The 26,535-nt window shown below is 36.1% G+C and overlaps 1 protein-coding gene across 3 annotated transcripts in view; it reads left to right on the top strand.

The window, feature by feature from the left end:
* Positions 1–200: 200 nt before the first annotated feature.
* The window catches only part of LOC121410011 (cyclin-dependent kinase 17-like), a 62,217-nt gene continuing 35,882 nt past the window's right edge, over positions 201–26,535 (top strand). For 2 of the 3 annotated variants that reach the window (XM_041601822.1, XM_041601824.1), the window contains exons 1-2: positions 201–337; positions 22,135–22,707. In XM_041601822.1, the coding sequence (XP_041457756.1) occupies positions 22,551–22,707 (157 nt within the window). In that variant the 5' untranslated portion in view covers positions 201–337; positions 22,135–22,550. Of the gene's footprint in view, positions 338–20,257; positions 20,282–22,134; positions 22,708–26,535 lie in introns of those variants that run through there. The other variant, XM_041601823.1, reaches the window with a different exon arrangement.

Below are 26,535 nucleotides of genomic sequence, written 5' to 3' on the forward strand. Positions count from 1 at the left end.
GGCAGAGTTACCTGTCCATAGATGGGGGAAGGGAAGGGGTGATTATATGTTGATGTGTCCTATAGCGTTTTTATCACATCTATCTTGGAAATGGCAAAAAATACTTCCTTTCTTTTTTGGCTTGGTAATTTTAAAATGCTTATGCTCAAAACCACTTTTTGATTAATAATAATCAATCTATATTTATCTTTATTTTACTATCTAGGTCTGATTCTTTGACCAGCTTGATTGAGAAGAAGTCATCTATTCATCATCACCTGGTATCAAAGGTTCTCATAACTGTATGCCTTTGAATGTGGTTCTACTAAATGAAGTCATGAATTGCAAATGATAGCTGGTAAGTAACAGCCCCATCTCTCTGGCAGAAAGGATATTAGGTGGGTAATGTCAGTGTCATACAACAAAACTGATATTCCATACTGATAAAGGATTTTTACATTATTTTTAGTTACATGCAATGATTTGTTTGGAGTCATTTTCTGTAGGTTTGACTGTGATATTCTAGAGTAAATAACAAGGGTTGAGAATAGACCAGAATAATTATATGCATTTTCAAAAACGTTTTTAATTCTATCAACCAGGTGGGAAACAAAATACAAAAACAAAAACAAAGCTTCCCAAATGTTGCTGAAATTACACATTGTACATCTTTTTATCCATGAAAGGCCATCTATTTTCCATATTTCCGTAGAAAAAAACAATCCAACTAACAAAAACAATTTCAAGGAAATGTGAAAAAAAGATGACCATTTCATGGATATAGAGGTGTAAAATTTGAAATTTCAGGAAGTTTTGGGGAATTTCCCCCCTAGATATATATAGGCCTACAGTTAAATGGTTGTTGAAATAGTTAAACGTTTATATGCTTTTAACGGTTATTTGAACGGCATTTAAAAGTTTTGACTCAGCCCTAGGTTTAGTTGGGATGGAGGATGGGTGTCAAACCATGGTTAGAATAAAATTCAAAACATTAAGTGAACACATGCCATCCTTCCTGCTTGCTTTAGATATGCATGGTCCGTGTGTTTATCTGCTTAGACATCATGCTGTCTGGAGAACAGGTATCAGGTTTATTGTTTGAAAGCAACACTAAATGGTCATGAAGAACATAGAATCACATGTGAATGTATCTTTTACCCTAGCTGGCTATTAACTAGTGTTGTGGATATGCAGAGATGTGATATTGAAGACAGGATGTAAGCACATATAGGTCTACTACAATATGGTAAGGATCTCATGTGTGAATACAGCCTTGCTTCCAGCTGGTTTTAGACTGTTGGTATGGTTTTCATAGATTTCCCAGTTGGGACATCAAGAAAGTAAGGAGACCAGGTGTGTATTAAAGCAGAATTTGTGTTAATTGGTATGCAATATACAAGGCTCGACATTAGCGGTGGCCGGTGGCCCGGGGCCACCAAAAATTCATCTCGGGCAACCATTATTGAAAAAATGTTAAGTTTTGGTGGCCCGAATCGGGCAACCAATGATTTTCAAAGTAGCCCAATTTTTCTCCCGATTTTGCATACATTTATCAACTTTCTACATTTCAAATTGCATGTCAATTCGTCATGCGCCTTTTTTGTCAATCTATACACAAATACACACACACAAAGATTGCACAGTCATGACAGTATGTAGGCCTACCGCTAGCATACAGTAACTATTATTCAGCCGGCTGTCTGGCTGAGCTTTGCATGCATGAAACCACTGCAGCTGGCTGTGCGCTAGCAGACTATTCAGACTCAGGGAGCTGCGATGCGAAATGTTACTGCTAAGAAAACTCTCCAGAACTTTGAAAATCTACGTCAAAGTCACATTTTACACCAATGACATGCCCTTCTACAGTCCATATTACTGAAACCTGATAATTCGCAAGCATTAAAAGGAGGAATTATGACCTCTGTTTTGACTCAAAAAGACCGATTTCCAAATGCATTAATACACATAAAACACATAGGTGAGTACATCACAGTCCCACATGTGCATTTGTATGTATGTTGATATTTGGTTTATTTTCGAAGCTGTCTTGAATAGACAGCTTCTTTCTTTCTTGTTTATAAATGACTTCTTAAACCACTCTTAAGGAAGTAAATACTTGGGAAGGCATTTTATTGATATGAAATGTGATTTTTTTCCATCATTTTGTCAAAAAGAGGGAAGGAATTTTCTCACTGTTTTTTCCAGATAACTTGCCGTTTTCTTATTTTTTTTTACAGTGATTAAACCATTTATACCCCTTCCCATTGAATATGCCTGATTAAAGAACATGTTTCTACTGAATAATAATAATTTTCCCAATTTTTTCTGATAATTTTGTCTTATTCATTTTTCTTACATTTTTTTTTTTCTCAATTTTTTTTCTTTTATTTCTTTTATTTCAATTCTTTTATTTTCTTTCAATCATTTCATATTCACAATGACAGAACAATTTATTTATTACCACAAATAACAGCAAGCACAATTTACATACAAGATGTACAAAGAATAGTGGTACGTGGTAGTGACTGCAGAATATTTCAGTTTGTTTTATTCATTTTTAATTAATGTTTTTCTTTATATTTTTCGGGCCACCAAACTTTACTAATGGGCCACCAAAAAAAATTATTTGAAGGTTTTGGTGGCCCGAACGGGCCACCACCAAAAAAAGTTAATGTGGAGCCTTGGAATATATTACTGTACCTGTCTACTTCATACCTTTTCATTTCAACTTTTGTTTTATGTTATCCCAGATATTCCTACTTGCCTTATGCTTTTGTTCTCATTTGAATGGAAATCTAGATGGCATGTAGTAGATTCAAGTCTGGCTGATAAACGTCAGAAGTTTGTTTGAATTAAATGACTTTTTTTTCTCCCAAGCCCTGAAATTTCTTTAAACTTGTACTTTTATTGCAGCTTTGATATTCCTGACTTGATTTGCTTTGAATAAATTTGTTGGCTTTCTGGCATTCTGATTCACAATATTGCGATTTCTGATTAGTCCTCACTGTATAGTTTACAATGCAGCATTCAATTCTATACCTTAAAATTGTTATCTTTATGAATGAATCACTGATGCTTTTGGTCGATAAAAAATGTATTCAGAGATGATCTGACTATTCTCATGTACTAAATTTGGTTTGGGATATATCTAAATTGAATAGTGATTGATTCAAATTGGTTTTGATACTGACACTTTTTTGCAGATACATGTAAGAAATTTTGCTCTTGAAACAGTAAATCACATTATTATCATCATCAATAGATAGTGATAAATCCTCTTCTAAAATAGTGAATAAATAGATTGCACAGACACGTAAGAGCATATTACTTTGACTTTGAGCAAACAACGTTATCAGCTCTGAAACAGTGAGTCTGACAGGTCATCATATTTCTGAACTAGGAAATATTGAATTTTTGCACAGGAAATAGATATGATCTCCATAAGGCTAAATTAATACTCTCTAATCTTAATGAGCTTGCGGTTGGCATTTGAAAATCATGTGGAGAATTCAATCGACGTGCAAGACTGCACATTTGTCAGAGTTTTCTTCTGAAAGAAAAAAGAATATTCTAGATTATTTGATACAAAATATAGGATATAAAGCTACATAGTATTAAAGGTGAATCAATGTGACAGCCTTAAAGTTAATCTACTCTCTACTGATAGAGTTATATATCATTGATGTTCATATTACTTGTACATTATGTTAAAGGGGGGAAATTCGTAATCATGTTCGTGAATTTCTTGAAATATATCAGTCACATATTCATGCTAGTTTTTCTTTCATTAGAAAAAAAGGCGCCCATGGGTAGTGATGTGCTATACAAGCAACGTCGTATTGTTATTGGATGCATCAAATTATCTTGAAGCATGATTTTTCCCCAAAAAAGGGCATTTTCATTATTTTAGATTCAAACTGATTATCTCAGTAATACTAAATAGGTTCATTATTGCGGATTGAAATAATCGCTAGAGGGTATTCATTTGTCTCGCAATCTACTATGGTCAACAAGGAAATTCGTGATCACTCTCGCAAAAAGTGTTCACTAGCTTACAAGTTCACGAGCTTTCGAGTGCCGCTGCAACTCTTTATCAAGTGACAAAGATTGTCCGATATCGTACTCTATTTATACTAATCTCCAAGACCGTACGCACAAACGTGGGAACAATAGGTGGGCACTGATCCGTTGTGTGATTGGTCAGGAGTTATGCAAATAAGCCGGGGGTATATGCAAATACGCCGTGGGTCAGCAATATGCAAATGAGACCAAAATTGGTCTCAATAGAGTACGATATCGGACAATCTTTGTCACTTGATAAAGAGTTGCAGTGGCACTCGAAAGCTCGTGAACTTGTAAGCTAGTGAACACTTTTTGCGAGAGTGATCACGAATTTCCTAGAAAGCCAGTGAACACTTTTTGCGAGAGTGATCACGAATTTCCTTGTTGACCATAGTAGATTGCGAGACAAATGAATACCCTCTAGTGATTATCTCAGTGTTATCACAAGTTATTTTTGTAGGTTTTTGGATTCTTGTAATACCATTTCTTATGGGCAAAATTTACCTCAGCCCCTTACATGTACTATGTTAGTCCCACTTATAGTCCAGGGTTAAAGTTGACATTTATTGCTAATCGCAAAATATGACGAAGTATATATCAAATTAAAATTCAAAATATGAAGAGGGCAATGCTATACTTTATTGATCATGAAGATCAATGACAATCAATTTAAAAATGATTTTATAAACACAGATTGATACGCACCTGGAAGCTGTGAGTCGTTTTTGAGGATGATGCCATTGAGTGTCTGACCTGGGAGAGCAGAGATCTCATGTTATACAAATGCGTGCTGGCTACATATCCAGACCGAGACATTCAACAAAAGTCCCACAAAGTCTCACAATGAAAAAAACAGAAAATTATTTAACAAGTGCATACATGATGAAATGTTATTAAATGCAAATGCTATCTTTACATTGGTATGCATGAAGACCATTATTCATAATCAATGAATATTTCTCCTTTAAGCTTAGTCCATTTTCTTTTCTTGTGAATGTTTTTTGCAAAGTGGGTTTACCCCACCTACATGTACATTATATCCCTGCAAAATAGCAGGGTTAGCCGGGCAATTGTAGGTTTAAGGGTGAAATTTCATGGTTCAGAAAATTTGAGAAAATGGTATTGATGTACCAAGGCTGCGTTTATGCGACCTCAACCCAGAATCATGATTTGAATCACGATTTGAATCATGATTCAAAACAGCAACATGAATCACGATCCGACAGAATCAGCGTTTATACGACCATCTTTCTAACGCTGTGTCTCCCTGAATTCGGGCCGATCCAGTGCGCATCACAGTGCGCAGTTTGACCCAGGAAGTATAGGTCAACATTTTCGCGCCTGTTTCTAACTTCAAGTCGGCTGCAAGATTTTTGCTAAAGCGCGATCGTTTGTGCAACGTTTACTCGGCTTCCGAAAAATAAATCTTTTACTTCCAGTATTTCGTGTATTGTACCTCGTATTGTTTTTGTTTACTTGTATTAAATCTTGTCGGTTCATCGAAAATGGTGTTCGGTAGCCGTAGTACTACTACTGGGCACGAATTCTGTTAATTTTGTCTCGACAGGCGGTGTCACATCTCCGTAGAAATCCCTCCCTCGCAAGCGCCGCTGAAAGGGATTCGTATCGTCTTATTTCTGTGAATCCCGTAAGGGATGCTTTTGCTTCAGGCCAAAGCACAAGCAGAGCCCTGAGTTCGTCGTCAGTCCAATTTGTGCCTTTGGAACTTGAAGATATGATTGATGAAAACAATGAAATATACAAATGACGCTACAGTACAACCCCGGGGGTACAATACACAGAATGATAATTCCTAAATGCACGTGACAATTGGCATATACCGGTACTAGTACACTGGCAATACTGCTACACGAAAATTAACCTGCACGAAACACAGCGCGCGCCTTTGAGTCGAACCCGGAAGAAGCACGACACAATGACGTCATAGAATCATGATTCAAATCACGATATCGTTTATACGACCTTTTTCGTTCGTGATTCTACAGAAACGTCTTTCCAAACGCCCCCTTTTCCGTGTTTCATGTTTGTGATTTGAAAGACGTTTATTTCCACTTTCGACTAAACGCAATCGTGATTCTGCAGAATCGTGATTTGAATCATGATTCTAATCATGATTCTAGGGTAAAAAAGTGTCGAATAAACGCACCCTGATTCATCCATTGGCACTTTCAGTTACTATATTCTGAACAGCAGTGCATGACAACCTTATCACAAAGGTCAAGATCCACTTGGCTACAGTTAGATACCAGACTGGCAACAAGGGATCAAACTCTATAATTATTGTTTTAATATTTTACTGTATAGATGGGACGTGCCGTCAGAGATAGATAAAAATGTATGTGAAGATAAAAGTGGATTGATACATGTAGGTGTACATGTAGCTTACTCGCAAGAAAGATGTATGGATGTACAGATAATAATACTAGTAATAATAATAATAATAACTAGAATTTTAATTCGTCATGAGGACGAATTAGGTGATCTGTCTCTGATTTTCATGATCATGAATACAATCACCATGTTTATTGAGATCAGTGCGATGCTCATAGTGAAAACTAAACTTTTATTACGAAAAGAACATGTTGAATACTCTTGAAAAGAGGGAAATGAGAATATGTGAAATACATGTAGGTGTAGGCGATACACATTGTTTATGTTATAGGCCTATTAAAAACGATTTTAACCTACTTTATTGTGCGATATTTGAACTAATATACCTTGTAATGGTGATAAAGGAACATTTGCGAAAAGTTGAAAAGAAAAAAAAAAGAAAAAAATTTATGTCCACTTTTGGGTTCGAACCGTGGACCCTAAGGACGCAAGTCTGATGCCTTACCCATTGAGCTACACACTTCCATAGACTTTACACATAAGCAAAACAAGAGGATCTAAAATCCAATATTGAAAGTGAAATACGGGCATGATCCCGGCATCTGATCGTAAAATGAAGACCACACTTGCGATAGCTTACAATCTCAGCTACAACATACTCCAAGCTCAGAGAAAACCAACAAATAGAAATGGAGATATGGCTCGCGAAATAGAGGAATGTAAAATCCAGTTTTGAGAAAAAGTCATTTCCCATAGAGATTGCACACAAAATGAGCGAAAATGACATGCCTCTATAACTTGCCATTTTTCAGGATGATCCGATCCTTAAAATGTAAATATACCCATCACAATAGAAAGAGTATGTCCTCAGCTACAACGTAGAAAAAAACTGAGCAAAAATTGACCAATATTAACAGAGTTAGAGTCAAATTTGCATAATTACGATGACGTCATAAGTAGCAAAATGGGAATTTTGAGTTCCGACGCCATTTTGATGACGTCATGATAAAATTTCGGGTCAAATGTGACATGAAATCACATCTCCCATCCATACTCTATTCGAATATGAAAAAAAAATGGGGGTCAACGGACTACTTTAAGAGCTATAATGAAGTTTGTATAGGCATGTTTTTGCACATATATTGTCTATGGTTAGTGCGCGCGCGCGCGCGTGCTGTAAACTTTGATGGAGGCTAATTCCTTTATTACTTGTCGTAGAAGGTTGATCAAGGTATCAAATTGTTCAGAATTATATTATCGGTGCATTGATATGAAAAAAATGGCGATCCTATGTTTTATAGTGCCGTTACGCGCGGGAACGCGCGCGTAACCGTGCGCGCGCGCAAATTTTTGAAATGCTTAAAATGACCTGATTCGTACTCTGTTTTGGTCAAAAAGTGATTTTGAGCATTTTAAAATTTTGACGCGCGCATACGCGCACGTCGTGACCTTTACATGACCTTTGATGACATGGGCGGTTGACCCTTGACCTGAAGTTAATGTGCTGTAAATATTGTTAATTTTCGATCATTGATAATGAAGATATGATTGATAATGTGATTTTACAAAATGGCGTCTAGATGACGTCATGATGACCTTTTGACCTTGAACTTGCTTTATACACATCACATGATAAGTCCCCATATCTGATGATATTTTGAAGATAATTGATGATGTAGATTTGGAGATTTAGTACTAACAAGAAAAGGGCGGAAAAATAAAAATAAATAAAGAAATAAAGAAAAAAGAAAATTCGTACGAAATTAATAGTTGATCTGTCGATTGACAGATCACCTAATAATACAGGTATATTTACCCAGGGAAGCCGCTTCAGTTCCGAAAACTGTTCTCCCAGCGGGCCCTGCTATTATTATTACCCCGGCTTTAGCTGGGCTGCCTAGGTGCTCAAAGCATTCAAGGAATTTCTTCCTACCGGGTACCCATTCATCTCACCTGGGTTGAGTGCAGCACAGTGTGGATAAATTTCTTGCTGAAGGAAATTACGCCATGGCTGGGATTCGAACCACGACCCTCTGTTTCAAAGTCCGAAGACTAATGTAGATGTAGATAGATAGATTATATTTTTGTATGAATGGAGAGAAAGATTAGCACTTTAAAAAGATACAAAGATAGATATATGCAGATGAATAGTTGGATGGATAGATGGATTATACTGGAAATTGACAATAATAAAAGAAGAATTTAGGGGGATAGGATATAGTCTTCTACATGTAGTTCAGATTCACTGTTTCAAATTGATTCTGACAAGGGTATGTGGTTTCAGTATATACTGGATTGGCATTGGCACTCAATTACGCTATCAGCTGGCTGCTTGCTTATTAAGTAAAGTTGTGAACCTCCACAGCCAGGGATATACATGGTTTATTTACAGATAGAGTGATATTGACACCTCTTGTCTCTGAGCACCAGGCAGCAACACGCTGATGATAAACCATAATAGTTAAGCCCTGATTGGACCAAGACTGCGTTCAGATACATGTAGAGGCGATAAATTCATAGAGGCTATTTTGTCCATTTTGACATGCTTTTTATTATTTTTTCAAGCTAGGTGTTTGTATGGCAAGACATATTGTTGCCAATTTTAGGATTGAAAGGAGATTAATTATGTACACTTTAATATGGGCTGATGTGAAGAGGATACATGTACATAGTACAAGCAAGCACTCCCCTAATATGCACAATTATGATGTTGTAAACAAATCCATTAATATATAAATAAATTATAAAGAGTAGTCTGTACTCTCCACAAAAAAATATTAGCAGCTTCCCAATTCTGATGTGAGCCAAGGAAGGATTTTTTTTTTGCAATGTTGCTAGCTTCTGCTCCATTGATGTCATACTCATTTAAGACATACATGTAACACAAGGAAAATTATGGGGAGGTAATGATTAGGTACAAGCAAAAATTCTATAAGCTAGGGGGGGGTTAGCGTTTACATTCATATTATCCATCATTGTCCAATTTTAAAACAAGGTCAAGTCTAGTAACATAGTTCTGTTTGTATCAAGTATAAATTGGAAATAGTGCCATGTGGTTGTGAATTGTAATGAAGTCTCGTTTACAGGTAACTTGAACATGTCTGACCTAGTTACAGCCTAGTAGGATAATATAGAAAAGGACCCAAATAAATTCATTGTAAGGAGTCCATTATAAGATAATTTCCTGTACATCAACTAGTTTTATGCTACAATGATGGCTCATTATTAAAAAGATCCTGGCTTAAAGTTCAATATTCCTGTCAATTTATACATAAGCTTACACATGAATAGATTTGAATTATCATGTATTGAGTTTTTTATTATGAAAGAAAAGAGAAGTTTGAAGTTTGTCCACCTCTGACGTACCTGTATACATGCTGAATTACAAAGACAATGTCACTGTAGGAATAGGCTTAAATACATTGTGAATTCAGCACATGAATAATCTGAAGTTCATCTGTAAATGTGTTTTCTTTGACTTTGATTTGGTTCCTGAGTTAAAGGTCTAATTAATTTAAATGAGATACTATTAATCTTTTGAAGATTGAAAAAAAGAATGGAATGAAAGTATTCATAATGGCATGAAATCATACTTCATGTTTTTTAGGTGCATGAATTTAAATACTTCTGAAAAAGAGAAGTTGACATTTCTAATGATTTTTTAGATACCCATTATCAATCTGTGCTTCCATATTGGCAATTTCATGTATGATTGTTTTATTGACTGCATTCACATTACAAACGAAAAGTTGAATCTTGAAATCTTTCTTTACTGTAAATCTACATGTATTCATAACAGATTAAAGATGCCTTTCATACAATGTACATGTATTACAGTTTGCCTACATCAGGGAAATATATACAGGGGCTTGGGGAAATTTTGCCTGGAAAATCCCCATACACTGAAAGAGCAAGTTGCAGATATACATGTAGGCATGGTAGCTTGGCTTGAAAAATAGCCCCTGAAATGAAAAATTATGTTTTACCTGGTCTACATGGTGCATGACTATTATTTATCATGTACACAAGTGCTCATCCACATCGTAAAACTAGATACAGTATGTATGCTTTAAATAAACATGTTCTGTTTGATTTCATTTAACTGGTTTAAATATAACAAATATGGTTGCGTTTCCCCATTCAAAAAACTCCTGTGACTGAAATTGGGGTTCAATTATATTTTTATGCCCTTGGAGACGAAGCGTGCAATAACTCAACAAATATTCAACAGATTAAAAATATTTGGGTGTGTAGATCATGCCAAAATACAGGCTAAGTTCGAATTCAGAGTCTGCTGGTCAAAGGTCACAGCTCATTAAACATGCGAGTTGGTTTCCACGCAATAACTCGAAAATTTTTTAATTTAATGGATTTTAAAATTTTTTGTGTGTAGGTAGATGACACCAAAATACAGGCTAAGTTTGAATTTGGAGTCCGCAGGTCGAAGGTCACAGCTCATTATATATGCGAGTTGGTTCTAAGGTCTGTATTTGTTCATTATGTATATGCATATTGGTTTCTGCACGATATTAAGTTCAATCATATTGAATGAAAATCTGATCTCGTTAAGCGGGGCATCTGTGTCCTTTGGACATGTCAAATTTCTAGTCTAGTGATTACTTAGTTTAAATAGCCTTAATTGTGACATTTGAATCATTGAACTTGAAATAAAAACTGTTATGTACCCAGTTTGTATGTAAGGCTGTATTGATAAGATATGATTGGTACCGGTATAGAAATCACTTCAACTACAGTCATACTAACTAAAAGCCTGGTCCAAAGGACACAAAATGTATTCATAACGGATACAGTGGACAAGGAAAATTTCGGGTTGGCTCCATCCATTTTCATTTGCTCCAGACAATGGACAAAATGGGCAAACAATGAAATCACAGACGATGGATGCTCAATGGATATAGAGCGTATGAAACATGTTTGCAAATATAAGATACATAACGTTTTCCAACGGATGACAAGATTCTTTTCCGTTTTACATCCTCTCTATATCTGTAAGTGCAGTGGGACTAAGCCTCTAATAAAAAACATTTGTGTGATAACCACATCCTTCTCTGCATACATAGATCTGTCTACAATTGATTAAATTGAAATTATACATGTAGGATATCACTCACGTTTCCCCCACAACATCTGAGATGAGAGGGTGATGAACGACTCGCTTGTGATCTTCAACTGATCAGACTATATTTGAGTATTGTTACCAAGGAAACAAGCGATGCAGCAGTACAGCCAAGGATCAATGAATGTTGCAACCCATCTAAATGAGGAATAAATTGAAGTGTTAAAGGTGTTGTCTGGTTGGGTCATTTACATGTGCTCTATGTTTTTAATCTTTATTAAACAGGGTTTTTTTTCTTGAAAGAGAAGTGGATTGTTTAGAGGGGGGGGGTTATTTTGTTGTTAGCCACTCTGAAATATTTGGTACTGACATCATCTGGTCAAATGTTGTAGGTATTGAACAGTTAACCCAACAATATTTGTCCACAGACTTCCCTTCCTATACTAGTTTGACATTGTTGTTTAGGTAGTATATACTCTGTATAGATCTACTCGGTGTTACATCAGATAGGCAAACATGGGATGCTGTTTGTCATTATTTAAAACATTAGGTAATGAAAGAGAGGACTATTTAAATCACAACAAACTTGCAATAACTTCTGCAAAGTATGATTGTCCATCAATTCCTTTTTCTGTTTTTGTCCCTTTGTATTCTTTTTCTTTCCACTTTATTTCTTAGTTTTCTCCTTCCAACACTTCTGTATTTCATTTTTTCCTTCTTTTCTATCAACTTTCATGTATTTTTTCTCTCACCTATAAAAGATCTATTTCTTTGGTTTATTTTTGTCTTGCCCACCAGAGGTGAAGGTGAGACTTAGGGATCCAAATGTCATCCATCTGGCGTCTGTCCGTCCGTCACAATCTTTATGACACATAACTCTGCAACTTTAAGTCACTTTTCAACCAAACTTTGATGGTAAATGTACTTGGGGATTTTCATGCTACAGTGTACGCTGCAGTCTGAGGTCACATAAGGTCAAAAGTAATTTCCAGGTCAATGTTATAGTTTACATGCAAGACTCTTATGACACCTAACTCTGCAACCTTAAGTCACTTTTCAACCAACCTTAGGCCGTGTTTATGCTTCCACTTTTCAGGCCAGTATCAGCGTTTCCAAACGTGGTTAGTTCAAAACACGGTTGCGTCCATGCTTACTTTCATTTAAACGCTGTTTCAAAACGCCGATCGTAAACTCACAAAAAGGTGCGTTTGTAAACGTCGTTTGACCAGAATCAGGCTTTCTGGGGAAGTATAAACAGAACCACGATCGTAAACGTGTTTAAATGACGTCATTTGGTACATGCTTCCGGTGAGATGAAAATCCGCGGGCAATACAGTCGTATTGCTCCATGCTTATCTCCACGTAATAACAACAATCGGAAAAAACTTTCGAAAAAAGGCGCGCCCAATTTGACCTCGCTTTACGATGCAAAGCCAGCTGGAGATCATGATTTGCTCTGAAAAGTTAAGCATAAACAGCACTCCCAGAACCACGTTTACGATCGGCGTTTTGAATCGAAGTTTGAAATCGCTGATTCTGTCCTCGCAATGGAAGCATAAACACACCCTTAGATGGTAGATGTACTTGGGGGAACTGCATGTTATGCTGCAGTCTGAGATCACATAAGGTCAAAGGTCATTTCCAGGTCAACATTAAAGTTTACATGCAAGACTCTTATGACACCTAATTCTGCAACCTTAAGTCACTTTTCAACCAAACCTACATGTAGATGGTGAATGTACTTGGGGGAACTTCATGTTATGCTGCAGTCAGAGGTCACATGGTAAGGTCAAAGGGCATTTCCAGGTCAACGTTAAATTCTGCATGCGAGACTCTCTTATGACACCTGACTCTGCAACTATAAGTCACTTTTCAGTAAAACTTGGATGGTAAATATACTTGGGGACCTGCATGTTGTGCTGCAGTCGGAGGTCACATGGTGAGGTCAAAAGTAATTTTCAGGTCAAGTTCAACGTTAAACTTTACATGCAAGACTCTTATGACAAATGTTATTCCATCCCAAATAATTCACTTTTAATACAATTCTGTTACCTGCCCTTTGCAAATCGCGAGACACAACATCGATTATGCCTTGCATTTTTCATCTTTATCAGTTTGTATGACAAAGATCTAAAAAATACCCCAAAAAATAAATATAAAAAGGAACAAGAAATAAACAAGTATTGTCAGAGTGTCATCTTCCCTCTTAATTTCTTAGCTCCTTCTTTGATTCTTTATTTCCCCCTTCCCTTCTTTTCTGTCATTCATGTTTTTAGTCTTCTTTTGTTTTTCTTCTATCAATCTTTGATCATGTATTTTCATCTGTTTTGCAATGTAGACATGTAGCATTTCGTAGAGATCCTACATGTAGTGACATATGTATGTTTACTGAGGTTGATAAGTGGTACTCATCCAGTTAAAAGCTTTTTAAGTATTGATAAATATAAAGTATGGTCACAGTGTTTCTGTGATGACGGTCTGGAGGTGATTTATTTAGCCTTTTTTCGGGCACACCACCACGGAGGCCTAATAGTTGACAAGATACTGGGAAAATATGAAGATTTCCCCATCTGCAACTGAAGGGCAAAGTCAAAGCAGAAAACTAGAATGTATTTGAATGAGTCAGGAACAAAATCAGGAATTTAATTGTTATAGTTTTTGTCTTGACTGCATAGCAGTGAGAGACTACATGTTCATGTTGGCGTCGCTTTTCCAACAGCGATGATGGCATAGTTTTGGTCAAATCATAACCAAGACTATGTTTTTGAAGTGTCTTAATGACTTTAGAAGTAGGGGAGAGTGAGATAAATAAGGCCACCTTTTTTATAATTCCAATCATATCATTTTAATGCATAGCAGGATAAATATGATTAGATGTCTAATACTAGGTCTACAGTAGACCTACATAATATTAGAACTAACCAATCTCAATTGCATGTTAATGAGCGTTAAACACTGGAGTCAGGAGACCTTATTTGCCTCCTCAAAATAAGGTGATCAAATATCAATTTCATCCGACATTAGATGCAGCTAACATGATCAAAATCAAAGGTCGTAGGGTGTATGAATTTTTACCATTTAATTTTTCATCATTTATAAAAAAAAAACTGTAACCACGGTTAAGAGTTTGAATTTTCAAAATAATTTTGAAATATGAGCTTCTATTCCATAAAACTGTCATATAATAGTTATCAGGTACAATGTATCAGCACATTGACATTTTTAATTTCAGGTCAAGAGCCAAATGTCAAGGGTCATTTGAGATCAATGAACCTGTGGTTTTATTATCAAATGAATTTGGTTTTTCCCAGCTCTGTTTGAAAATTGTTTTTTTTTTGGGGGGGGGGTGATTATTCTGTAGTCATTTTCAATGAAGTGTGTAATGCTGGCAAGACTGCCAGAGGAGTTTCTTTTGGTTATCACCTATTTAGCAAAGACAAAGAAAATTCCCCCAAACTCTTTGATAGTGTGTGTAATCAATTTCAGAATCCTATACTCTTGATAATCCAAGTGGCCTATAAAAAGGACAGAATCTGAAAATTCCCCATTGAAACAATGTACTGGTGCTTTAATATGAACATGCATACTTTTCCTGAACATTAAAATGGAATGGCATCATAGTGCTAGTTTATCACTATTGTTCCTGTGCAAAGACAAGAGCATCTACAGTATGCCATTTGAGAACCAGCTTAAAGTATGTTTTTGCATGGAAGATGATCTTTGCTCTTGTTTTTATTTGAAAAGTGATTTCGCTCATCTTTGGTTATGTGTATTTATTTTACTTCATGAATTTAGTCATTCATCGCATGAACATGTGAAGCAGAACTACATGTAGATATAGGGCTATCCAGTAACAAGAGTAAGAGTTGAGATCAAGCTAGCTAGAGAGTGAGAAAACAGCACAAATTTATCAGAGAATCAGGGTATTATAAGCATCATTACATGATTTCTTATTAAGATTACGTGTAGAGATAGATACATGTACATGGATTCAAGAAGTAATTTAGACTGGCATTTACAAGGATTGGAATAAATGTACATGCATATGTTGTGAACAGTGTAGTTTAATTTCATTTTTGTGAATTCTCACTTGCATAGATGGGCTTCTTCCTGTTATAAGTCTATGATTTATTTACTTAAATAGTTATAGGCCTTAAAGGGTTTTCTTTAATAAAAAAATATTGTGTAGACCTATCGATCTTGGTTCTTCCTGAGTGTCTCTATGTTTTTTATTCGCTATTGTGCCATGAGATACCCAAGGTCTTTTCCCTTTTAATTTTAATTGATTTATTATTTTCATTTGATTAGTTTGACAGTATGAATCTTTTATCAGCTTCTTTATTATTGATAAAGGTGGTGTTGTAAGGAGTAATATGAATTTCTTCACAGAAAGTAAGTAATCCGTTGCTTCTGCTCCAATCTTTCAGACCCACTGGAAATGAGGAAGCACTGCATTAAAGGCCCATGTTGAGTGGTACAGTCTCAAAGCACAACTACTGCATGGTGTAGCTATCTGTGATCTTTTTTGTTTACATAAAACTGATCCACATAGTGAGTTTCTTTTTTATCCTTTGTGGATCTTGAAGGAGATATTCATTAATCCCCTTGACAAGAATCAATACATTGCCTTTGTTACTCTTCACTAGGTTTTCCCCTTTTGTCAGAAGGTAGGAGTGGAGCGGAAAGGCTGTCTATTGATAATGCAACTGAGGCAATAAGTAGTCATTTTTCAGCTTAATACAAAATATGTTGAAAATAATATGAAATAAAAGCCCTTTTGACTGCTCAGGGTTTTACCATGAATATTCAACTTATCAGCATTCATCTCTTCATCAGTGATTTGTGTAGTACACACGAGTATCTTGAAGCAAGTACATTTAATACAAATGTCCTTTGGAGGAAAATACATAATTTGTTTTGAACCACCAATATGTAGGCATCTGCTGGAAAGTGATATTTTTATAGATGTTTTCAAAGGAGAACTATAACTATATAGATTTGAATATGGTCTAATTATATATCATTTGAAATGTATTGATGTGGGATTATTATGTAATTGTTCTTCATGATAACTGAAGCAAACCATCGTGTTCTTCTTATTCTCTTCTTTAATTTGATATATAATTCTCAAATTTTTTTATTGGCAATATATTTCTGTTTTAAGAATGAAAGTTAACACTTTTATTTAAAGATGGGTCTTGAGGTATACATGTAGTCCGAAATCAAGAAATTACATAGAAATGGGATATAGTACCTTTTGGAACCAGCTCTTTGTGTATATCTGTTGGTGTAGCAGCACTAGATTTTCCGTCCCGAAAAGTTCTCATAATTGATGGATATATTCTTAGGATTGAGTGGGTGTGGAAGCGCCTTCTAACTCGTATTATCTTCCATGCCCTTAATTAATTTTGTCTCTTCTCTTTCTCCATATTTCTCTTCCAGCATCCTATCACTCTACTGTCTGCACATTAATCTTACATCCATATTTATAATATGCTTTACATAGTATGTAGTTCATACACCTCTTCACTCCGTGGTAAATCCTTGCCATTTCTCATGGGTATTCTATTCTAGTCCATTCTGGAGTTCCCTTAACCACTCTCCGGATGTTGGTTGATCATTAACAATGTTTGACGGATTTCTGCATTTATACCGCTGGTGTCTATTTCTATTTATACAAGCAAAGCATTAGGTGGAATTACATTGACATGTATAAGTAAAGTTGAAGCTTTCTTATCTCATAAATAGAAAATGAGTGAGCAATATAGATGTAGACAGGTCATTATTATAAAAGTGTATTGCCAAAGTGATTATAGTGATATGAAAAATATTAAATCATACTGATTTGTGCCAGGGGGAGGGGCACTTCCATTGACAAGTGGATACCATGCATGACCATTGGGTTTCAAAAATTGCCCTAAACAAGTATTTTTCATGTTCTGAAAATCTGCTCTGCATTGACTTTGCATGTGAAAAGCGATACAACGTTTTGACTGACCGAGCGCATTGAAATAGCGGTCAGGGTTGTTGTATTCCGCATGGCGTTTTTTTTATGGGGGAAATCTGAACCGCTCAAACCTAAATTACAAGCATGTAGCTCTTTTGCGATATTTTCTCTGATCCTATGTGTAAAAGTAAGGATACCATTGTCAAGCAATTGTCTTGGTCTTTCCAACCATGTATTTTTCTAGCAATGAATATGTTTTAAGGCTGGGGAACTATTAATGTATGAAAATTATAGTAAACATTGAAGTCGATTTTCTCTGAAATGGGTTTGCCCCGTTGTATGTGTGATATGACGGTTCGGAAGACCGCCAACGAAATGTTACATGTAGACACAAATTTCACCATAAATGGTTGTAATTCACTCATTATAAAGTGAATATCACTCTCAGTCTCAATCTATTTGAATTTTATTCACTTCATCTGAATGGATTATTATTCATTTTATTTGATGTAGGCCTATGTAGTATGATCTAAATCACATTAAAAAAAAATGCCTATGAGAACATTTTGGACATCAAATTGACCAAAAATAGAACATTCACCCCATCATAGGGGTGCAAACTCAAGTGCTGGATACCATTGCGCCTGCCTAGTTTTAATATTTTCTTGTTTATACTAGTAAATTATACATTCATCATCCTTTCTCTTTGTTCATCTATGATGAAGCATTTTTTAAACTGTGATTATACACAGCAAATTGGTATTAAATTGTAGTCCAAAACTAAAGGATTTGGGCAAAGACAGAGGAAGCTATCTCTGGCGATAGGAAATGCTCTTACAGATGGTCTCCCAAAAGCAGGTGGAAGACTTCTACTTGGAGGAAGCTAATAGTACACTTATTACCCTTTTTACACACGCTAGAATTTCCTTAACCCCATACTATAGGTGGGGCTAAATTGCCATTTAGCCCCACCTATAGTACGGGTTAAGCTTAGCCCACTTTCTTTTTACACAGCATTTTTGCAAAGTCGGCTAACCCCACCTTTTATAGTACGGGATTATTTGGCCCTGCAAAAAAGCAGGGTTATCCCAGCAATTGCGGTGCTAAGAGCGATAGTACGGGGTTAAGATCGCTTGTGTAAAACAAAAGTGGGCTAACCTTAACCCCGTACAATAGGTGGGGCTAAATGGCAATTTAGCCCCACCTATAGTACGGGGTTAAGGAAATTTCAGCGTGTGTAAAAGTGTACGAGTGAAGTACTACAAATGATCGACAAATGTATTTAAAGCATGAGCTACCACTAGTCCGGGGTTAGCGAGTTTCGTGTGTGAAAAGCAAGCATTCCTTATCCGGGGTTAGCAATAACAATTTGGCATGTGTGAAAAGAAAAAAAAATAGTACGGGGTTAGCGATAGTTCGGGGCTAAGAAAATCATGTGTAAAAAGGGTATTAGGGTGTGTTCAATGTTGGTTTCAAAATTTGAACAGCAACATGAATCATGATTGAATATGTGATTACAGAACACAATATAATGAGAAACAAAGGTTGTGTTCAATGTATTCTATTTCGAATCGTAAACGTACATGTAAATGTCTTTCAAATCATGATTCTGAGAAAAATTTAAATGCCGAAAAAAAGATGTGTTACATAAGATTTTACGACCTTCAGCATCGCAAATGCGACATTTAACACGATTGAGATTTGAAGCGGCTTTACATTTGCTCGTGCAGCAGTGGAAGCGTACACGAGCAGGTGCCAAATTGACCTTTCTTTGTAATGGGTCAAACAGCGCAATACACCTGCTCTAATGAAAGCGGTAATATAAACAGCTTTATATTTTCTGCACTTAACAGTGCACCGTTTATTGTGTTTTTAGTTTTCAATCATGATTCATGTGGTGGTTTGAATTTTAAACTCGACATTTAACACACCCTTAGAACATTCCATCATTTGTAATGGTGATAAATTTCAAAGAAATTGTGTACTATATGTTTTTCTTGTATGTTCAAACAAATGTTAAGCTTTCTTGACAAAGTAAAGGTTTTGAAAAAAAATCAAATGTATGACAGGACACCACTTTTGACATGTACATGTACATATCCAACCCAAGTTTGTAACATTATTTTAAATTTTAATTTTGGATCATGTACAGTACATGTACAGATTATTATTTTTTTTAACTATAAGTTGTACGTTGTAGTATTCTCTGTTTTATTAGTATGTGGGGGGGGGGGTGTACATGTATGATTCACTCTATCATTCAGGGCAAAATGATATTGTGCCTTTCAAAATCAAGCTACATGTAGTTCTATCACAGAAAGTTTTATTTTTATGTATGAACTGTAATACACATGTAGGTTGTGCAAGTGCTGAAACAAACAGGAATATCTACCCTGAGTTCTCTGTAGACTACATGTCTAATATCGACCACAACTCAAATATTCCTTTCATTCAGCACATGTTTTTTATATCCTAATACCACTTTCCTCAACTTCTTCAATAACTGTTTGTTCATACACAAACACAATACAGATATATGTAGAATCTGTACTCTAGTTTCTGTGTGGACTGAAAGTAACTGAAACCTTGATTTGGTTATCTAGCTCTTTTTTTTATGTCTATCATTCATGCAATTCATTTTATTTTTCCCTCTTGAGCACACAGTCAGTGCCCACTCAATATCAACAAATGAACTGAACGTTCAGTCAAGTCTGCTGTCTAGTGTTATGAGGTGACTCATAGTCTACTTCTATTGCCTGGCATGGAGATGCATTGACGCATGGATGTGTGTAGAACTTTGTATACATGGCTATATAACCGGACAGGTTGCAGTGTCTTTCCTCCTGTTTAGCACTAATTTCCAGGTAATGAGCGACGGCCGTTATACAGACGTGGTTCATTAACAACCAGGGAGCATTAGCAGGGACGTCATAGCTAGGCAAATCTTTTCAGATGCTCGAACTTGCTGTATTGTTGAAGTATTCCTTTTAAGGAGCAAGAATATATTTGTATGTTTATGGATGTAAGACAGACCCGTTCTTGTCATCTATTTTCAAAATGATGTGAGAAATAACATTGTGTTCAATGGTGATTTTTTGGTGTAGGAATCTTGTTATGGAGTTGTGCTGTCAAGCTGTCATGTATTCAAGGAATTATCATAACAAACATGTTGGTAATCCATCTGTATTGTAAAATCTACTGAGGAGCTGGATTTGTGTCATTATTAGAAAAGACTTGTCAATTGTTAATGAGAAGTTAAATTTAAACAACTCTTGCATGTATATTGCTGGACTATCTGAGATCTACAATTTGGAGAGGAATGTAGAATCGACTACAATGTTGGACATGCGCTAGGCTAAAGCCAGGGTCCCCTTGGAAGCTCATAGACAACGCTTTCAATACCTTCCTAAAACTAGTTTACTGGAAACTAGTTTAGTGGAAACTAATACCCCTTTCATAAACTCAATTATGCGGCTAATAGCATAATTTGGTCGTAAAATTGGAGGAGGACCAGAGTTATTCGCATTATTTTGATGCTGCTATTATCCGCATAATAGCAGCATCGGGACAAGATTTTGAGTTTATGAACGCATTTCCAAATAATGCGGATAATTGCCATGGTGCGGTCACAAGGTCACCCCTTTTCTAACAACCGCATCGGAGGGGGCGTGTCCAGTTGTCATGACGATTATCCGCCTTTTCAGGACGGGCGCTCGTAAAAATAATGCCGCTTATTTTCGGAGTTTGTGAACGCAATTTTTATTGAATTATCCGCATTACTCTTAGGCGGCTAATTGGAGGATAGGTTTATGAAAAGGGTATAATTTAACGTGTAATGAGAATGGTCAAAACGATCTTCCAAACCGGTTCATAAAACCACCTCGCATTGTAGTTTTCAAGATCGCTTTGCCTCATTAAACTGGTTTCTGTGTAAGTGAGGACACAACCGTTCTTCGGGAAGCGATCTTCACCCATTTTGAGCGCGCTACTCTGCACACTGTGTGTAGAATGCCTATGCACCTGTTTCAAATTTCGCGCGAAACATGTCACCCCGCTGAGAGCGTTCCCATAGCAACAAGATCGCTGTACGTACTTTCGCTGTACTTTCGGGTGATCAAATGGGAACGCTAGCAAAGCTATCTTCCAAACTGGTTTCCTGAACCAGTTTTCAGTAAACTAGTTTTAGAAAGTGTAATGAGATCGGGGTCATAGAGAAGTTACATGATATGTGTTATATGCTGTGCAGGAACTGAATATTATTATTTTCACATTTGACGGGTAATAAGCTTGCGTGTTGTAGGAATGGTTTCATTTTATGTTACGCGTGTATTATATTGGATAAACCACTTGCTCTTGTATTGTGAATCAATTTTGGTTGACTAGACACAAAAATCAATATGTGGGAAGATGTTGATAATGATGTTGAAGGTGTTTGACAGATAATTTTAAAAAAATAGGCCCTACATCCAGAAAGTCAGATAAAAATTCATTTTACTTGGCTCCTTAGGTTTTGTTAAAGTTCCCCAAAAATTTAGTTTGATTTTTGGTATAAAAACATTTTTCAAGATGAAATAGGCTAAAAATTTCAGTATATATATAACCTTTACTAGCTTGTAGTTCACCGAGTTGAGTAGTTACATAAACTCCTTGCTGAATACTCATGAATGTTCACCACCTAATGTTTTTTTTATTCTTTTCAATTTTACTTTTCCATCAGCTGAGAATAATCACAATCTCCATACATGTAGAGCAGCTGGACACAAAATGATGTCTTCTGTACATCACATCCATGTGCAGCATTGGCCCTAGAGTAACCAGCCTAAACCTCATCAAGATTGCATGGATCATCAGGAAAGAGAATAATAGTGCAGGATAGCTCAAGACAGTGCAAGATATCTCCTGGATCAATTACAGCTTCAGTTGATAATCCCACAGTCAGTTGATGATTGTGTCATCGTAAGGAAGGCCAGAAGTCCACTCACCCACAAGTTCTCTGTGTGTATATGTTACTGATCAGTTGATGATCAAGTCATCACAAGGCCAGACATCCAATCACTCAGGAGTTCCCTGTATGTACTTCTAGCTGGTCACAGGTATTCTCTGGTGGCTTGAGGTGATAAACACTAAAACAATATGAAGCGATTAAAGAGACGCCTGTCACAGTCTTTCCGCAGCAACTCCGTTATTGAGGACTCACTTTCAGAGCTGACGGAAAGTATGAGCATTGAAGAGAATGGCACACACTGTACAAATGGTACAACAAATGGCAATACTAATGGCACAAAAGAAGGTATGGATATGAGTATAAATAAAGTCACAAATTTGTATGTTGACAACCTATTTATTTTGCATGAATTCGTTTGTCAGAGGAATGTCTGATAAAGTGTGTCAGATCAATCTCTTTGAACAGAGATGTATTTGGTTTTACTTTGAACAGAGATGTACATGTATTTGGTGTATCTTCTCTAAAGACCGAAGGACATGTACATTCTGATGCAAAATCCAAAGCTCAAGCACTGAATGATCAGTTCTGTTTTCACACAGGAGGATCTCTCTTTTATGTCAAATTTAGACAATAGTTCTGTACCTGATATGCCAGACATTACAGTTACTGTTAAGGGTGTTGAAAAGCTTCTGAAAAATCTTAAAGTTAATAAAGCTTCAGGTCCAGATAATATTCCATCTAGAGTTCTCAAGGAATGTGCTTCAAGCGTAGCACCTATCCTACAGATAATCTATCAAAAATCAATTGTAACCGGGGACTTACCCAAAGAGTGGCTGAATGCCAATGTCTCCCCTATATTCAAAAAGGGTGACAGGACACTTCCACAAAATTACAGACCTGTCTCTTTGACTTGTATTTTATGCAAACAACTCAAACACATAATTTATACTAATATTATGCAACATTTTGATAACCACTCCATACTCTGTGAAAATCAACATGGATTTAGAAGAGGTAGGTCTTGTGAAACTCAATTAGCTGGATTAGTAAAACGTACAATTGTAGAGTGGAATTCACTTTCTCCCACTACTAAAAATGCATCTGACCTAGCTGCATTTAAGAAACAGCTAACTAAAAGAAGTATATAGCGGCAGCGATTGCATGAATGGCCTGCACGTCTATAGCCTCCTTGAGGCGTTCAAGTGCAGTAATCACAAGACAAGACAAGACAAGATGAGAAAGTCTGGAAAACCAAGGTTAATTGTCACCATGTCATCCTAGATCTAGATCTGGTACACATACATGTAAAGTGAACTCTGTTTAATCATGAAATCTAAGCAATTACACTGAAGATTGGCAACACAAACTGTATTTTATTGCTTGGAAAAGGCCCTAACAAATAAATGAAATACCATCCTTATTCTGCTAATTTTTCAGCAATACACATTATCTTTCAGGCAGTGAGTTTTTGGTGAATTCAGTAAAGAATAAAGAGAGCAAAAATTCAATTTTCTTCATCAGATATCTAATGTATTCTTTACAGTCCGACCTCTCTTATCCGGACACGTTGGGACCAGCACCTATCCAGATAAGGGATTTATCTAGATCTGGGAGACCCAATATTAAATACACGCAGCTGCCTCCGCGGTAGTAGCTGCATGTAATCTATTTAGTGGGCATACACAGACAGTATTCACTGCAGTGTCAGTGCAAATTATAGGCGGTATTTTTACAGAAATAAAATCAATTGGTGGCAAAAACTGTTGGATAATTTACCTGCTCAAATAATTGAGATATAAATTGAGCATACCTCGAAAGAAAGAGAATGAATGACTAGATGCAATTAAGTTTTACAATTAGATCATCGCGGCGGCTATCACAGCTTCGCAATGTCAGCCATTGTTCTACTGACTGTAGGCTTAAACATGATAGATGGCGCTGTCTGTATTGAGGCCTAAAGTTAGCTAGCGAGACATGTGTTTTTCCCGGGAAACAAAAAGAGAACGTGATGAAATGTTTGCACTGCGCCACAGTTTCCTGGAAAATTATCATGCCTAAGTTCTTTTGGTGATTTGGGTGAGATATTTTCATGAAAAATAATGTTTTAGGTAGACTATATTGGAAAATATATGTAATCAAAGGGAGTTAACGTAGAGGATCGAGTTTAGATTGCAATCTCATTTACTCACGTACTAGATTGAATTGAAAAAAAAATCTTGGCAAGTGTACGTTTGGATAATAGAGAGAGCCGGATAAGGGGAGGCCGGATAAGAGAGGTCGCACTGTATTTGGTTTGTTTGAAGTCTTTTCATGCATTCATTCAGCTCTAACACCCTTAACCCTCCTATGCCTCTCATCATGACGTACATCTGAAGGGTGACAGATATGTTCCTGAGTTAGGGTCGTACAAAACTAGACTTGAGAACATTTTTATGGTCATGGATGCTGGTTACCCATTAATAGAAGCCCATGTCTATGCCTAGGTCCGAGTGAACAGCATCCTGGAATGAATCTGTCTGGCACGATCAGATTCTAGTAATGTTTTTCTTATTTTGGTGTTCTAATGACAGTAGAATAATACATAATTAAATCTGACATATTATATGACAAAATTAATCTGACAATAAAAAACTATTCCTTTTATTCTGTCAATGAAATCAACAATGGGAGCGTAATTGGCATGTTGTATTCTTTAATTTTCTTGTCTTGATTCCTTGGTGCCGTCGCCAGGGAATGGTGGTTGCAAATAATTAATGCAAGCTTGTTTGCCTCATTGCAGTAGGTGCATGGAATCTCTGTGTAGTCTAGAAATTTCAAAAGTGCCATCTGTGCTGACAAATAATGCATTTTATGGTGACCTCGTTTGTAAGAGAAATTGCACAGAAAAGGGAAAGTGAGGTGATTTGACCCTCTAATCCTAATACCCATCTCTTTAATTATGGTTTTGGAAAATAGATTTGGTACCTGTTTCTGTGTAAGGCATTTTAATTGTTGAGAACATAGAATTCATGGATTGTTATTTGATCGTGTGTTGGTCAGATTTCCAACGTCCATCAGAATTTCAGATTGTGACTGGCACAAGAGCGATGGATTCTGGAGCAAAAATAACTAATGTCACACTGATGGGGGTGGGGTGGGGTAAGAAAACAGATGATACTTTTGGTATTGGTTGATTGGGCAATGCAGATCTACAGTAAATTTGTAGGGATCAGCAATGGTGAGAATTCAGACGGTTGTAAAAGGGAGCTTTGTTAAAGAAAAAATACTGATCACTGGAATTGGATTTAACTTGGAAGAAACATATCAAAGGAAGAAATGCTTCTTGGTCATTTAAATTACATGTAAATAACATTGATCAGTATAAAAGACATGTCTTTATATTGAGATTTGTTTTTGAAATGGCTACATTACCTTCAATATGAATATGGAAGTTTCTTTTAATTCAAACTATATAGTTTTTCGTCATACTTAAGTTTACTATAAAAAAAAAAAATCACCAAAATTGAGTACAAACCAAAATGTTCTCCCTTTCAAGGCCCCAACAAAGTCATTGAATATTCATAAGCTATCCTGTTCATGTTAGCATCTCCTTCAGCATGAATAATTGATTAGTGAACTTAGATTCAAAACATTATTTTGCCTGAAGGAGTGAAGATATACAAGCCTTTTTGTTTAATGCCATCTGTTTTGACAAGTTACAAATCTCATGTGATCAATTATCTCTTAATGAAGTTGTCAAATTGAGTCTCTTATCACCTGCATCGTAAAGCTTTATATAGATTTCTTTTTGCATCATCCTAGGCTTGAAATAGCTGTCCAATTATATCACCAGAAAAAAACTTTTAAAGGAATAGAAGTGCTCATAGTTTTCTTTTTTTGTAGATGTATTTTTGTTTGGTTGGAGAAAAAAAATGAGAGAGATTGGGGGAGAGATGTCATTCGTTCCTTTTTTTTTTTACATTTGTTCTTTTTTTATATGAATTAGCTGTTTCTTTGTGGGCATATTTGTTCCTCTTTTTAATGAATATAATATATTTGTATTTTTTTTTTTTTGTCTCGCCTGCGTAGCAGACTGAGACTATAGGCACCGCTTTTCCGATGGCGGCATTGTCAACATCAAATCTTAACCGAAGGTTAAGTTTTTGAAATGACAGCATAACTTAGAAAATATAT

Source organism: Lytechinus variegatus, chromosome 3 (assembly GCF_018143015.1).
Source record: "Lytechinus variegatus isolate NC3 chromosome 3, Lvar_3.0, whole genome shotgun sequence".
Classification (NCBI taxonomy): Eukaryota; Metazoa; Echinodermata; class Echinoidea; order Temnopleuroida; family Toxopneustidae; genus Lytechinus; species Lytechinus variegatus.